Source organism: Salvelinus namaycush, chromosome 14, assembly GCF_016432855.1.
Source record: "Salvelinus namaycush isolate Seneca chromosome 14, SaNama_1.0, whole genome shotgun sequence".
Classification (NCBI taxonomy): domain Eukaryota; kingdom Metazoa; phylum Chordata; class Actinopteri; order Salmoniformes; family Salmonidae; genus Salvelinus; species Salvelinus namaycush.
In genome coordinates, this window is record NC_052320.1 from 12,853,995 (window position 1) to 12,870,528 (window position 16,534).

The 16,534-nt window shown below is 39.7% G+C and overlaps 2 protein-coding genes across 2 annotated transcripts; one reads left to right on the plus strand and one right to left on the minus strand.

Annotated features, from left to right (window-relative positions):
• Nucleotides 1–333: 333 nt before the first annotated feature.
• LOC120059160 (tumor necrosis factor receptor superfamily member 5-like) lies at nt 334–6,803 on the plus strand. The gene is made up of 9 exons (XM_039008000.1): nt 334–475; nt 1,008–1,086; nt 1,251–1,376; nt 1,476–1,622; nt 1,823–1,916; nt 5,250–5,308; nt 5,713–5,811; nt 5,896–5,927; nt 6,036–6,803. The coding sequence occupies exons 1-9, from the start codon at nt 416–418 to the stop codon at nt 6,414–6,416; spliced, it is 1,077 nt and encodes a 358-aa protein (XP_038863928.1). The 5' UTR covers nt 334–415; the 3' UTR covers nt 6,417–6,803.
• Nucleotides 6,804–13,784: 6,981 nt separating this feature from the next.
• Nucleotides 13,785–15,256, minus strand: LOC120059617 (iroquois-class homeodomain protein irx-3-like). Its single transcript, XM_039008744.1, has 2 exons — nt 15,167–15,256; nt 13,785–14,823 (listed from the first exon to the last, which is right to left on the minus strand). The coding sequence occupies exons 1-2, from the start codon at nt 15,254–15,256 to the stop codon at nt 14,050–14,052; spliced, it is 864 nt and encodes a 287-aa protein (XP_038864672.1). The 3' UTR covers nt 13,785–14,049.
• Nucleotides 15,257–16,534: the final 1,278 nt, after the last annotated feature.

Here is a 16,534-nt window from a genome sequence, read left to right on the forward strand (position 1 = left end):
CGGTCACCTGCATCCCACTGCTGACACCAGTGTAGCAAATGTGGGGAGCGAATGACACTTCCTAATGTGTGTTCTAAATGCAAGCACAAACCACACTCAAATAAAGAAGCTGCTGCTTACTAAACCTACATATAAATTGTCTGTAGACCGGTATGATAAGTAATCCAAGATAACGATGGCATTGTTCACAAAAATCTTCGTAGGCCTACTTGATGGTTTGGGAATAATCGTGCATTCCACATAATCTTGAGTTCCAACATTTTTGTCATTTTTAGGAAACGGTCACACGTGTTTTGGGAATTTCCCTCTCTCAGTTATTTATGCTCAGAGCCCAGCCCACCGCTCAGCTGTTATCGACTGACTTGCTTGTACAGTAGCTGAGGAGTGAATACCTAGAATCTGAGAAGTTGCAAATATGTTGGGTTGTTTCAAGACGAAAAGGATCGAAATGGTTACGCTTTTATTTATGCTGGCGGTAAGTAGGTTTTAGTCTATTATTATGTGTAAATAAAGACATGCCTTCTGCATTCCCGGGAGCAATAGCGCCCAACCGTTTTCTGTACGCATACAATAGGCTACACTTTAAATGTATTTATGTGACCCTATATTGAGGATGAGTGTTAGGCTTCTTTTGTAACACAAAGTGATTGACTAAATGTGTACATTTTTATGCGTTTCTAACCAAGGTTGCTAAATGCACAGAAAGCTCATTCAACACACTTTTACTTTCGATTAAGAACACCATTGTCATAGTTAAAGCTGTAATACCTACATTTCATGTTATTTTACTAGCTCGCATCTCATTTGAAACGTTCATGCTGCTATGCTCAGTACTAGAAAAGTAAAGTGAATGGTGGTCTAGTCTAGTCCAGACTCTAGAGCGTGAATCTAGGTACTTTCCACCGCTCCTGTGGTTGAGACAGTTGAGCGTTTGTGACTTTCGACAGTTGACCTGAGGTTTCTAAGACATCATAATAGGGATTTTTTAATATAGATTTTGTTTACAGGTTTTCCCCGCAGTTTACTCCTGTGATCCAGCAACACAGTATGATAATAATGGGGAGTGTTGTAATAAGTGTGGGCCAGGTAAGGAAGAGAACGTTCATTATAGCCTATATATACTCCCACTACCTCTTACATTTTTTTTTGTCAAACAGAGTCTGGAGTGAACCGTTGTAGAATGTACACTTAATTAGGCTATAAGAGGTATGTACAGTATTTATTATGATAAAAATACATTATTTTAATAGGCACAAGGATGTCATCCGACCATAGTGGTTGTTTTGATCCACACTGCATGCCCTGCCAAGAGGATGAATACCAGGAAGCATTTACAGAGAAGATCATCTGCGAAGTGCAACCATACTGTGACCAAAGTGAGACTTGTTATAACGTTTACATATTCAAGGACATTACTGTTGATCTGACTCATCTGCTTGTAATAACACTAGACTTGTATCTCCTTCCTGCCACAGATACAAACTTTGAGGGCAGTACCAATAGGAGCAAAACAAGCCTCAGCCAATGCATATGTAAGGCAGGACACCACTGTTCGAGTAAAGAGTGCCTGACATGTGTACCACACACTAAATGTGGACCAGGACAAGAGATACTTTCCACCGGTAGAAAACACGTCTTTATCACACTATCAGCAACGATTGAATTCTAGACTAGTGAGCCTGCTATATATTCAAACATGGACTTTATTGTTCTGTTTCTATTTTATTTTATTACATGGTTTGAGCTGCTAGAGTTAGGCTACCTGAATTGTGTCATTTGTGAGCGTGTGGTCACTATAGCCGTATGCTGTATATTTTCTCAGGTGACCACATCCGGGACACGGTGTGTCAGGCCTGTCCTGCAAACACCTTCTCCAGTGACAGCTCAGCAGAGAGCAAGTGCAAGCAATGGACAGTGTAAGTACTGAGTTCAATCCTTTTACTAACAACTGTGATGTGTTAAATAATAACAATAGATCTGTTAGTAATACAGTACTAGTCAAAAGTTTGGACACACCTACTCATTCAAGGGTTTTTCTTTATTTTTTACTATTTTCTACATTGTAGAATAATAGTGAAGACATCAAAACTATGGAATAACACATATGGAATCATGTAATAACCAAAAAAGTGTTAAACAAATCAAAATATTTTATTATGGAGATTCTTCAAAGTAGCCACCCTTTGCCTTGATGACAGCTTTGCACACTCTTTGCATTCTTCATGAGGTAGTCACCTGGAATCCATTTCAATTAACAGGTGTGCCTTGTTAAAAGTTCATTTGTGGAATTTCTTTCCTTCTTAATGCATTTGAGACAATCAGTTGTGTTGTGACAAGGTAGGGTTGGTATACCGAAGATAGCCCTATTTGGTAAAATACCAAGTCCAAATTATGGCAAAAACAGCTCAAATAAGCAAAGAGAAACAACAGTCCATTATTACTTTAAGACATGAAAGTCAGTCAATCCGGAACATTTCAAGAACTTTGAAAGTGTCTTCAAGTGCAGTCACAAAAACCATCAAACGCCATGATGAAACTGGCTCTCATGAGGACCGCCACAAGAAAGGAAGACCCAGAGTTACCTCTGCTGCAGAGGATTAGTTCATTAGAGTTAACTGCACTTCAGATTGCAGCCCAAATAACTGCTTTACAGAGCACAAGTAACAGACATATCAACATCAACTGTTCAGAGGAGACTGCGTGAATCAGGGCTTCATGGTCGAATTGCTGCAAAGAAACAACTACTAAAGGACACCAATAAGAAGAAGAGACTTGCTTGGGCAAAGAAACACGAGCATTGGACATTAGACCGGTGGAAATCTGTCCTTTAGTCTGACGAGTCCAAATTTGAGATTTTTGGTTCCAACCACCATGTCTTTGTGAGACACAGAGTAGGTGAACGGATGATCTCCGCATGTGTGGTTCCCACCGTGAAGCATGGAGGAGGAGGTGTGATGCTGTGGGGGTGCTTTTCTGGTGTGATTTATTTAGAATTCAAGGCACACTTAACCAGCATGGCTACCACAGTTCTGCAGCGATACGCCATCCCATCTGGTTTTCGCTTAGTGGGACTATCATTTGTTTTCAACAGGACAATGACCCAAAACACACCTCCAGGCTGTGTACGGGTTATTTGACCAAGAAGGAGAGTGATGGAGTGCTCCATCAGATGACCTGGCCTCCACAATCACCCAACTTCAACCCAAATGAGATGGTTGGATCGTAGAGTGAAGGAAAAGCAGCCAATAGGTGCTCAGAATATGTGGGAACTCCTTTAAGACTGTTGGAAAAGCATTCTTCATGAAACTGGTTGAGAGAATGCCTAGTGTGCAAAGCTGTCATCAAGGCAAAGGGTGGCTACTTTGAAGAATCACCAATATAAAAAATATTTTGATTTGTTTAACACTTTTTTTGGTTACTACGTGATTCCATATGTGTTCTTTCAAAGTTTTCATGTCTTCACTATTATTCTACAATGTAGAAAATAGTAAAAATAAAGAAAAACCCTTGAATGAGTAGGTATGTCCAAACTTTTGACTGGTACTGTATATAACATGTAAACTCAGCAAAAAAAAGAAACATCCCCTTTTCAGGACCCTGTCTTTCAAAGATAATTCGTAAAAATCCAAATAACTTCACAGATCTTCATTGTAAAAGGGTTTAAACACTGTTTCCCATGCTTGTTCAATGAATCATAAACAATTAATGAACATGCACATGTGGAACGGTCGTTAAGACACTAACAGTTTACAGGTAATTAAGGTCACAGTTATGAAAACTTAGGACATTAAATAGGCCTTCCTAGTACCTCTGAAAAACACCAAAAGAAAGATGCCCAGGGTTCCTGCTCATCTGCATGAACGTGCCTTAGGCATGCTGCAAGGAGTCATGAGGACTGCAGATGTGGCCAGGGCAATAAATTGCCATGTCCGTACTGTGAGACACCTAAGACAGCGCTACAGGGAGACAGGACGGACAGCTGTTTGTCCCCGTAGTGGCAGACCACATGTAACAACACCTACACAGGTTCGGTACATCCGAACATCACACCTGCGGGACAGGTACAGAATGGTAACAACAACTGCTTGAGTTACACCAGGAATGCACAATCCCGCCATCAGTAATCAGGCTGTCCGCAATAGGCTGAGAGAGGATGGACTGAGGGATTGTAGGCCTGTTGTAAGGCAGGTCCTCACCGGCAAGATCACCGGCAAGATCACCGACAAGATCGTCGCCTATGGGCACAAACTCACCGTCGCTGGACCAGACAGAACTGGCAAAAAGTGCCCTTCACTGACGAGTCGCGGTTTTGTCTCACCAGGGGTGATGGTCGGATTCGCGTTTATCGTCGAAGGAATGAGCGCTACACCGAGGCATGTAATGAGCGGGATCGATTTGGAGGTGGAGGGTCTGTCATGGTCTGGGGCGGTGTGTCACAGCATCATCGGACTGAGCTTGTTGTCATTTCAGGCAATCTCAACGCTGTGTGTTACAGGGAAGACATCCTCCTCCCTCATGTGGTATCCTTTCTACAGGCTCATCCTGACATGACCCTCCAGCATAACAATGCTACCAGCCATACTGCTCATACTGTGTGTGATTTCCTGCAAGACAGGAATGTCAGTGTTCTACCATGGCCAGCGAAGAGCCCGGATCTCAATCCCATTGAGCACGTCTGGGACCTGTTGGATCGGAGGGTGAGGGCTAGGGCCATTCCCCCCAAAAATGTCCGGGAACTTGCAGGTGCCTTGGTGGAAGAGTGGGGTAACATCTCACAGCAAGAACTGGCAAATCTGGTGCAATCCATGAGGAGGAGATGCACTGCAGTACTTAATGCAGCTGGTGGCCACACCAGATACTGACTGTTACTTTTGATTTTGACCCCCCTTTGTTCAGGGACACATTATTACATTTCTGTTAGTCACATGTCTGTGAAACTTGTTCAGTTTATGTCTCAGTTGTTGAATCGTGTTATGTTCATACAAATATTTACACATGTTAATTTTGCTGAAAATAAACGCAGTTGACAGTGAGAGGACGTTTCTTTCTTTGCTGAGTTTATGTAGCATGTATTTTATCATACTGCAGTTGTAACTGTTAGTCACAATCAATGTAATTATATTTGATTAGTTGGTTGAACAACTTAACAATTGCTTGATTTATTGCTTGATTATTTTTCCACATATTTGACCAATGTTGTTCATAAACTGCACTGTATACTCAAAAACATTCCCCATAAAAAAATTCAGTTGTGACAAAGGATCCAGAGCTGAAGCCAATGGGACATCCACCTCTGACATTGTCTGTGGTAAGTACAGGGTCCACACGATGAACGCAACACAATTTACACAAACATTACAACATTTTCCTTCAACCATAATAAATTGGTGAACAATAGAATGTATTCCGTTATCGTCAGTTGACCATCACTTTTTCACAGTAACTCATTCTCCTGAACTGTGCAACATGGTTGTAGGGGACTTTTTTTATCTGGGTGTTAAAATCACATCACTGAAACCAAAACTTGTGGAGGGGCTATGTGGAGGAATTTTCTCAGTATTACAGTATTCTATAGTAGGGCAGCTTACTGTAGTAGCCTGTCCTATATACGTCTGTCAAAACTAGTGTAAGTAACACATAAGCCGCAGGCATATTGTTGATTGACAATAGTTGGTTATATTGTTTGTGATGTTCTTTTGATTTATTTTACAGTGTCAGTACCCACATTCTCTGGAAGAATAGCAGGATATTCCCTTGTGGGTGTTGCATTGGTCACGAGTGTTGTGGGCATTATCCTGTGGAAATATAAAGGTATATAACACTCCTTTTATGATGTTATTTGAGTGAAAACTTTACGTAGGATTTTTTAAATAATAATATTTTATTGTGTACTAGGTAAACATGGAGAGGCCTACAAGAAAGGAAAGGTATGTTATTTTTCTGACATTTCAATCAGCCATGACAGTAATACTGTTATACTTTAGTATTTAGACAAACTAATGCACATATGGCAGACATTGTGTCTTTCGCCATAGGAACCCTGTGTGGAGTGTCTAGCGTGTGAGAGGAGACCTACAGAAGACAGAAACAATGAAGGGAGAAACTCAGAAGGACCTGAAGAGGAAAGGGAACAACTCAAACCTATGATCCAAAATGGAAAGCCACTATCACCACCATCACCAATATCACAACCATCACCAGGTACTCAAACACCAGTGGAGAATGATGTTAACGACTCTCAAGCCGAGTCTTCTGCCAAAGCTGAAGAGATGACAGAAAATGGACATGTGGTGGCGCAGGAGCAGGGTAAACAACACGATACTTATTTGTCTGATTCACAAATGGTATCACATAACCACTCGGCTTCACCCAGTGCCGAACACAATATACTACGGTCAGGTTGTGCATTACCATGAAATATTCATGAAATATTGCTGAATATTCTGTACATTGTAAACTGTTGTAAAAAGTATTGGTTGTTACTGTATTATGTTATAGAACGTTTTCATAAGCATACTAGAATATGCCTTTATTATGTTTTTATGTTGTAATTTCTCTCCTTTGCACTAAACTATCGAAAATAAATGCCACTGCCCACTGGGCGCACACTGGTTAAATAAACGTTGTTTCCACATCATTTCAATGAAATTACATTGAACCAACATGGAATAGACGTGGAATTGATATCTGTGCCCAGTGGGTGTGTTGGTGAAATGACCAAATCACCCTCTAGTGGCCTCATGGGTGGAATGTTATTAATATTTTTCATAATTAATCAACATAAAAAATAAAAAATTGCTGACGAAAATCCAGTGTTTCTATGTTAAATGGTTTTGTTATATTTCAGTCTTCTGTGATATATATAAAGTGTAATATTGGGATGCAACTCAAAACGGAATACATTTCAACTCTATATCCAACCTGATCTCATAGTTTCAAGTCGGGATTTGACGTAATGTGGATGAACGTCTAATTTTGACCCATTAATTCCACATGGTTACAGAGTTCAATCCACGTGGTTACAGGGTTTAAACAGAAACAACTCAAAGGGTTAAGCTTAGGTATTAATTACGAGTGGTTAAGGATAGGGCTATGGTTTGGGGAAATCCGCTGTTTACATTTGGTATGTACAGTGGCTTGCGAAAGTATTTACCCTCCTTGGCATTTTTCATATTTTGTTGCCTTACAACCTGGAATTAAAATAGATTTTTTGGGGGTTTGTATAATTTGATTTACACAACATGCCTACAACTTTGAAGATGCAAAATATTTTTTCTTGTGAAACAAACAAGAAATAAGACAATTTTTTTTTTAACTTGAGCGTGCATAACTATCCACCCCCCCCCCCCCCCCCCACCCCACCCCACCCCCCAAAAAAAGACAATACCTTGTAGAGCCACCTTTTGCAGCAATGACAGCTGCTAGTATCTTGGGGTATGTCTCTATAAGCTTGGCACATCTAGCCACTGGGATTTTTGCCCATTCTTCAAGGCAAAACTGCTCCAGCTCCTTCAAGTTGGATGGGTTCCGCTGGTGTACAGCAATCTTTAAAACCTCTACTTCCTCAGAATCCCGGGTCCGGGAGCACCCCCACCAGTAAAAAAGCTGACTAGCATAGGCTAGCATAGCGTCACAAGTAAATAGTAGCATCTAAATATCATTAAATCACAAGTCCAAGACACCAGATGAAAGATAAACATCTTGGTAATCAAGCCATCATTTCTAATTTTTAAAATGTTTTACAGGGAAGACACAATATGTAAATCTATTAGCTAACCACGTTAGCAAAAGACTCCACTTTTATTACTCCATCAGTTTTTGACTCCATCAGTAGCTATCACAAATTCGGCCAAATAAAGATATAAATAGCCACTAACCAAGAAACAACCTCATCAGATGACAGTCTGATAACATATTTATTGTATAGCATATGTTTTGTTAGAAAAATGTGCATATTTCAGGTATAAATCATAGTTTACCATTGCAGCCACCATCACAAATCGACTAGAATAACTACAGAGAGCAACGTGTATTACATAATTACTCATCATAAAACATTTCTTAAAAATACACAGCGTACAGCAATGGAAAGACACAGATCTTGTGAATCCAGACAATATTTCAGATTTTCTAAATGTTTTACAGCGAAAACACAATATAGCGTTATATTAGCTTAGCACAGTAGCAAACCAAACAACAGCATTGATTCCAGCCAAACATAGCGATAACGTATTCACCACCAAAATATATTAATTTTCACTAACCTTCTCAGAATTCTTCAGATGACAGTCCTGTAACATCATATTACACAATGCATATAGAGTTTGTTCGAAAATGTGCATATTTAGCAGCACAAATCGTGCTTATACAATGAGAAAAGTTGCCAAGCTCCCCAGAAAATTGCGGGCGCCATCTTGGAGAGTCACCTAGTCTAATCAATAAATAATCATAAACTTGACTAAAAAATACAGGGTGGACAGCAATTGAAAGACAAATTAGTTCTTAATGCAATCGCTGAATTACATTTTTAAAATTAACCTTACTGCGCAATACTGGGTGCAATACAGGGTGCGATAGCGCAAGGCTACACGGAAAATAATGGCGTCTTATGCATTTTACTTTTTCAACAGAACAACGAATTATCAGCATAAATAGTACTTACTATTAGCTGAACTCCCATCAGAATCTTGGGAAAGGTGTCCGTTGGCCAAAAGAATCGTTGCTGGGTTGGAGAATGTTTCCTTCGACGTTGCAATTAGCAGTACACAATGGCATTCGAGAGAGAGATACCCAACTCAATACAACGTCAGAAAATGAAATGCCCGAAAATCGCAATATACTGACATAAACTGATATAAATCGGTTTAAAATAACAAGATTATGATGTCTTTAAAGCCTATATCGAATAAAAACAGAGCCGGATATATCTAGTTTCTAAAACCAGAGCTTCTAAAAAGACATTCCAAGACCCTTTCTGCGTCAGCGCGAAGGTCCAAAAGGGTGGACACCTCGATTCCAATCAATTTATCAACTTTCTGAACTACGTAGAGACTCCATTTCAACTCTCCCTATTCGCTAACAACCAGGGGAAGGCGTATGCAGTGCATCTCAACCAATAGAAGACAGTCAGGGTTATCTACAGGTCTGGGAACAGCAAGCAGATTTCACCATTTTCAAATCCTCATAGGAGAATTGCTCTAAGTCGAGTTCTGTTTCACTTACAGACATAATTCAAACGGTTTTAGAAACTAGAGAGTGTTTTCTATCCAATAGTAATAATAATATGCATATTGTACGAGCAAGAATTGAGTACGAGGCAGTTTAATTTGGATACGAATTTGTGCTATGTCGAAATGGCACCCCCCTAGTGGCAAGAAGTTAATACAGCAATCTTTCTTCTACCACAGATTCTCAATTGGATTGAGGTCTGGGCATTGACTATGCCAAGACATTTAAATGTTTCCCCTTAAACCACTCAAGTGTTGCTTTAGCAGTATGCTTAGGGTCACCGTCCTGCTGGAAGGTGAACCTCTGTCCCAGTCTCAAATCTCTGGAAGACTGAAACAAGTTTCCCTCAATAATTTCCCTGTATTTTGCACCATCCATCATTCCTTCAATTCTGACCAGTTTCCCAGTCCCTGCCAATGAAAAACATCCCCATAGCATGATGCTGCGACCACCATGCTTCACTGTGGGGATGGTGTTCTCGGGGTGATGAGAGGTGTTGGGTTTGTGCCAGACATAGCGTTTTTCTTGATGGCCAAAAAGCTCAATTTTAGTCTCATCTGACCAGAGTACCTTCTTCCATATGTTTGGGGAGTCTTCAGCATGCCTTTTGGCGAACACCAAATGTGTTTGCTTATTTTTTTCTTTAAGCAATGGCTTTTTTCTGGACACTCTTCCATAAAGCCCAGCTCTGTGGAATGTACGGCTTAAACCTCACTAGGGTAGGGGGCACTATTTTCACCTCCGGATGAAAAGCGTGCCCAAAGTAAACTGCCTGCTACTCAGGCCCAGAAGCTAGGATATGCATATAATTAGATATATAATTAGTAGATCTGGATAGAAAACACTCCAAAGTTTCTAAAACTGTTAAAATAATGTCTGTGAGTATAACAGAACTGAAATGGCAGGCGAAAACCTGAGAAAAATCCATCCAGATAGTGTTTTTTTTATGTTTGTAGTTTTCCATTGACTGCCTATACAGAGTCCATTGACTTAGGACTCAAATTGCACTTCCTATGGCTTACACTAGATGTCAACAGTCTTTAGAAATTGTTTCAGGCTTGTATTCTGAAAAGTGAGGGAGTAAGACCACTCTGAATGAGTGGACACTGCAGTGTCCCAGAGGTTTTTCATGCGTGTGACCGAGAGTGCGCCTTTCATGTTTTCCTATTATATTGACAAATCTTTTGTCCGGTTGAAATATTATTGATTATTATGACAAAAACAACCCGAGGATTGATTATAAACATCGTTTGACAGGTTTCTACGAACTTTACTGATACTTTTCGGATTTTTCGTCTGCCTGTTGTGACTGCCTTTGAGCCTGTGGATTACTGAACAAAACGTGCGAACAAAACTGAGTTTTAAGGATATAAAGATGGACTTTATCGAACAAAAATTATATTTATTGAGTAAATGGGAGTCTTGTGAGTGCAACCATATGAAGATCATCAAAGGTAAGTGATTAATTCTATCGCTATTTCTGACTTGTGTAACTCCTCTCCTTGGCTGGTAACTGTTTGTAATGATTTGTCTGCTGGGCGCTGTTCTCAGATAATCGCATGGTATTCTTTCGCCGTAAAGCCTTTTTGAAATCTGACACCGTGGTTGGATTAACAAGAAATTCATCTTTAAACCGATGTATAACACTTGTATGTTTTATGAATTTTTATAATGAGTATTTCTGTTTTTGAATTTGGCGCTATGCAATTCCACTGGATGTTGGCCAGTTGGGACGCTACTGTTCCACACCCCCTAGAGAGGTTTTAAAGTGGTCCTATGGACAGATACTCCAATCTCCACTGTGGAGCTTTGCAACTCCTTCAGGGTTATCTTTGGTCTCTTTGTTGCCTCTCTGTTGAATGCCCCCCTTGCCTGGACCATGAGTTTTGGTGGGCAGCCCTCTCTTGGCAGGTCTCCTATGGCTCCCATATTCTTTGCATTTTTTAATAATGGGTTTAATGGTGCTCTGTGGGATGTTCAACGTTTCTGATATTTTTGTATAACCCAACCCTGATCTGTACTTCTCCACAACTTTGTCCCTGACCTGTTTGGAGAGCTCCTTTGTCTTCATGGTGCCGCTTGCTTGGTGGTGCCCCTTGCTTAGTGGTGTTGCAGACTCTGGGGCCTTTCAGAACAGGTGTATATATACTGAGATCATGTGACAGATCATGTGACACTTAGATTGCACACAGGTGGACTTTATTTAACTAATTGTGACGTATGAAGGTAATTGGTTGCACCAGATCTTATTTAGGGACTTCATAGCAAAGGGGGTGAATACATATGCATGCACAATTTTTCCATTTTTTATTTTGAATAATCTTTTTAAGCAAGTTATTTTTTTAATTTCACTTCACCAATTTAGAATATTTTGTGTATGTCCATTACATGAAATCCAAATAAAAATCTATTTAAATTGCAGGTTGTAAGGCAACAAAATAGGAAAAACGCCAAGGGGGGTGAATACTTTTGCAAGGCACTGTACATGGGACAATATGTACAAATTCTAATAGCTCCAAATTTCAATGAATTAAAAACCTCAATCCAACTATACATTTTGAAGTTCATATACAAATATTGAAAGCATTTATTGAGATCTAAAAAGTGTGCAACATGAAAATATTGTCTCATTTCCATTGTGTAATTTATTGACAGTCCCTCACTAGCCCCAGAGATAGGCTATCCAAAGTCAAACCAATTTTGTCAAGGTGGCACACCAGTCAGCTGAAGGTAATTGGCGAAATAATTTGGCTAACTCTTCCCATCTGCAAACACAAGAGACACTCACATCAAACCACACCACAAAACCAACTCAGGTTTGAATTCAGTCATGGCCGCTAGCATTTCTTAATGAACCAAATCTAAAGTGAGGCCAAATCAGAAAGTATAGTCACCCTTTAAAGACGATGCAAATTGACATTTATTTTGTTTATTTAACTAGGCAAGTCAGTTAAGAACAAACTCTTATTTACAATGACGGCCTTCCCCAGCCGAAACCTCCGCTAACCCGGACGATGCTGGGCCAATTGTGCGCCGCCCTATGGGACTCCAGATCACAGCCGGTTGTGATACTGCACGCGATTGAACCAGGGTCTGTAGGTATGACTCTTGCACTGAAATGCAGTGCCTTAGACCGCTTGCGCCACTCAGGAGCCAAATGCAAACTGCCTGTTTTGTTTTTGCATTAAACATTTTATCATTCAAAATCAATAAACATTTTTTGGGGGTCAATTTTCAAGTTAAATTTATAAAGTACAGATCTAATATTGTAGGAGCATACAGTACCCAACCTTTTATCTTACAGTTTTATATTTTGGTGTCAGAGGCATATACTCAGATTTTCCACAAGGAGGAGGTAGTACTTCACTAGAACAGAGCCCTATAGATGGCTCTGACTAGAACCTTGAGGTTTCAGCATCAGTCAGGGGGTGGACTTCAGCCTCTGTCATACTTTTGTGAGAATGTCATGATCTTGGGAGGTCATAATGGTAGGCTACTCATAGACATTAGCTTGACCTTTTAGATGCTGTAAAAAGTATATTCATGTCACAATTAAAACTAGAAATTAAAATGTCCCATGATTTTAAAGAGTGTGCTTGGATTAATGTAATGAGATCAAATTAAATATGTCCACTAGTTTGTGGCAGATTGGGTCCTGTTCTGTCTGGGATTACACCTCATTTGGGTCACCTGTGAAAAGGGCACTACTCAACCCTCTGTGTGTGTGTCTCGGGGTGGTGTGAAGGGGCTTCTTTCCTCTTAGGGGTTTTCTCATTATCCCTGGATTAGTGGAGATACAGCCCTTTGAATTGACATGGAAAACTGGGTGATTCTATGTGATTAGCAAGGGACAGGATCTCCAGTCTTTCACCTCCAACTCATCTGAATCTCCTTTACCCATCAGACACTGTAGATACTGTATGCTCTCCTGTTGTTTGTGTATGTTAGTTCCTCTCCTACACATAACCACGCCACACACACAATCTCTCTCTACCTGTGGAGGTTTGGAGATGCAGAACACTTAACCGGTTTCCATTTATACTCCCCATAAAGATAATATAGATTTGTATTACATTATGCATATTTTATACTCATTTAAAGTTCTGCTGTATTATATTGAACAGGCATGCAGTTTCTTTTTTTGGCCAATGTGGTCAGTTGCCTAAGGTAGGCCATTGGTGTAGGCCATTATCATCCTGCATGGACCAACAATGAGTTAACCTAATACATGAATTTTAACAGATCTAGGTTTGATATGAAAATTCTATAATGTTTTATCAATTAAATTATAACCCATTTTTTGTAGATGGTTATTATTCAACAAGAGTCAGCTTGCTTAAACTTCCTAACATTAGATATATTGGCAATATGCATGGATACATGCGTCTGAAACTATAATAAACTACACGAGAATGTAAAATAATGTAACATTTCATAAGTCGAAATCAGACTGTGACTTTACCAGACCTTTCCCAACCCAAATAGCCTGCTGTAAGAACTGATCCTTGAAAATAGTGGAACACACACGAAAATTGTATTTTATATTTTGAGGGATTTTATTTTACCAAAATATTTTTTTGTGATAAGAATTTACAGATTGTTCATCGAAAATATATATACACATATGTACACAAAACATAACATGTTCTGTAAGAGTCGTTGGTCTTACAAGTAGCCTAACAAACATATACCTAGCATTTTCCTAGCAAATTAGTCCACGTTTAAACGTCAAAAAGTAGACCCACGCCATGGAATTTGGTATTTTAAAGTGCATAAGATGTAAAAATGTGTCCTTCACTGTTTTAAATAGTAAATGCTCTGTTATAGAATATCGTGAGCAGGGTATACGGGAATGTACAGTCCGTTCCTTGATGCCCATTCTGCCCAGAATTTGCCAACTTGTGTTCCAGGATGACAAGCAGTGTACTGCGGCTTTTTCCCCGTTTCCGATGTCGCCGTTTCTGCCAAAGACCATATTTTGGGTTTTTGACACTCAACGTTATCTTTACTTTCCAGATTAGCTGGAAATGATTTGCGTTCTGTGTCATTCTTTACCACATTTTCCGCGTGCGCCGCGAGCCTACCAGCTCTATTGTCGTCGTTTGACTGTTTCACAAGGCGCTCATCCACCGGCTCTGTCGTTGAGTTGGATACTCTATGTCCAATATCCTCATTGTCATCTACGGTTGGAGGATCTATCTCATCTTCGTCGTCCAAACGGATTTTCTGCAGAGAGCCCTCGCCCTCCTCCTCGTCGCTCTCGCCCTCCTCGTCAGATTTCCCCTTGGACGCCCAGTTTACCCTATTATCCTTCTTCAGTCGTCGCCTGGCGTTGGCAAACCAAGTGGAAACCTGCGTGAGGCTCATCTTGGTTACAATAGCAAGCATGATCTTCTCACCCTTCGTGGGATACGGGTTCTTAAGATGCTCGTTCAACCAGGCCTTGAGCGCGCTGGTGCTTTCCCGGGTAGCCACCTTGGCGACTCTGATCAGGTCATCGGTTGCTCCTGGTCGGTATTGCGGGTAGAATGGACCTCCTCGGCCGAGGAGCGCTTGATGATATGGAGAGACAGCTTTCAGGTCGAAAGAGTTGTTCTGAAAACACAAGAGAACGTGATTAGTTTATGTTTAAATTCGTGCGTAACTGACCACATTGATTTGTTAAGTGTGTAATTACGCATTACATTTAATTGGTATTAAAAAGGTCTGTAGAATGCTTTCTTTTTCCGATATTGATAAATGATGAATACATTTAGATTATTAGCTGGAAATGTTATTGATTAGGTATACAATAGAGAAAACATATTGTCAAATAATTTACCATGTTCGCAATGTATCTGTGGTGTGGATAGGGGATTAATTTGTATCCTTGTAGTCCGGAATATGCCAAAGGTACCCCAGCCATCGCAGCAAGATAAGGGGCTTGTTGCTGTTGTACCCCAGCTGGACCTCCCAAAAACGGTATCTGATATCCAGGGGGCATGTTGATATTTCTCTCAAAGAAGTTGCCTGTTTGTGACGCAGGCATCCTTACGTCCTGACTATCAGAGCTTGAATGACAGTAATGTGCACCCTCAACAGCTCTAAATATACCCCTATCCAGTCATGGGCGGTTCTTAACCGCGGTGATTGACAGTTACGTTCAAAATTCCTCGCTTTCACTCGCACCAAATCCCATCAAAGGAGAACAACGGTGTTCCTTTTAACGGTTTCTTAAAGGCGCTAAATAGCCTGTCTATAACGTATCTCAAACCAATCATTTCTATGGTGAGAGACGAATAATGAAATTTCATTTGAATTTCACAGTTTTGTTCTGATGCGGAGGATACTAGAAACTAGAATCTCTCATAATTCACTATTTGTTGTCACAATACGATCTATAATGTTAGGTTCTGTATAGATCCTTAACTATTAATTTATTGTAGGCCACCAGTTTTATCAATGCCATCAGCCGTCCTCATACATATTTTTTCAGTTACAAATATGCCAAAAAGTAAATTAATTTATTTTAAAAATCTAACTGAATTAAGTGCATTTCAGGCCAAAAATAAAGTGCATTTCCAAAATAAAAAATTATATAGGAAAGAGAAACTGTTGTAAACGTACCATTCATTGTAAATATAGCATATTACATGTTAATATCGATAGTTTCCCATCGAATTTGACATTATGTTTGTGCAACACTCACTGTAGGATAATAAAATGACTTGAATAGGATTAACACCAGGCAGACCCTATGTCTCTTGTCTGACGATCAGACTTCTGTTTGAAATTGAAGTCTGAACATGTAGCTGTGAATTGAATTAGCCAATTGAATTAGCCTAATGACGTTAACACATTCCCAGGCTTCTTTCCATGACCATTGACTGAAACTGTGATGTCTTCAATATAGTTTTATTTAGATTTGTCCGAGGTTTCATCTAATATTTTCCGATTGAATTAGGCTATTGGTTTCTGTATCCTACATTTCCCTCAACGGAAACAAAAACATGTAGGCGTTATGCTGATATTTATTATTAATTTAACATCGAAAAAAATCTAACATATTTTGTAAGATACCAATTTACTATTCCTATTTAATTAACAACTGTGGGGTGGTTATGTTTTGTGTGTCATTGGGGCAATGGGTTACCTTACTTAGGCTGGCGATACCCCAGAACTATTTTGTTAATTTATTGTGATTGAACAATAACAGACTTCCCTTTACATGTCGGATGGTTTTGTTGTGGCTTCAGCATATCGTTTCAATGGGGCTAATTAAAAGCTGTTAAGTAAAACAGGTGTTACTAATGTATATGATAAATAT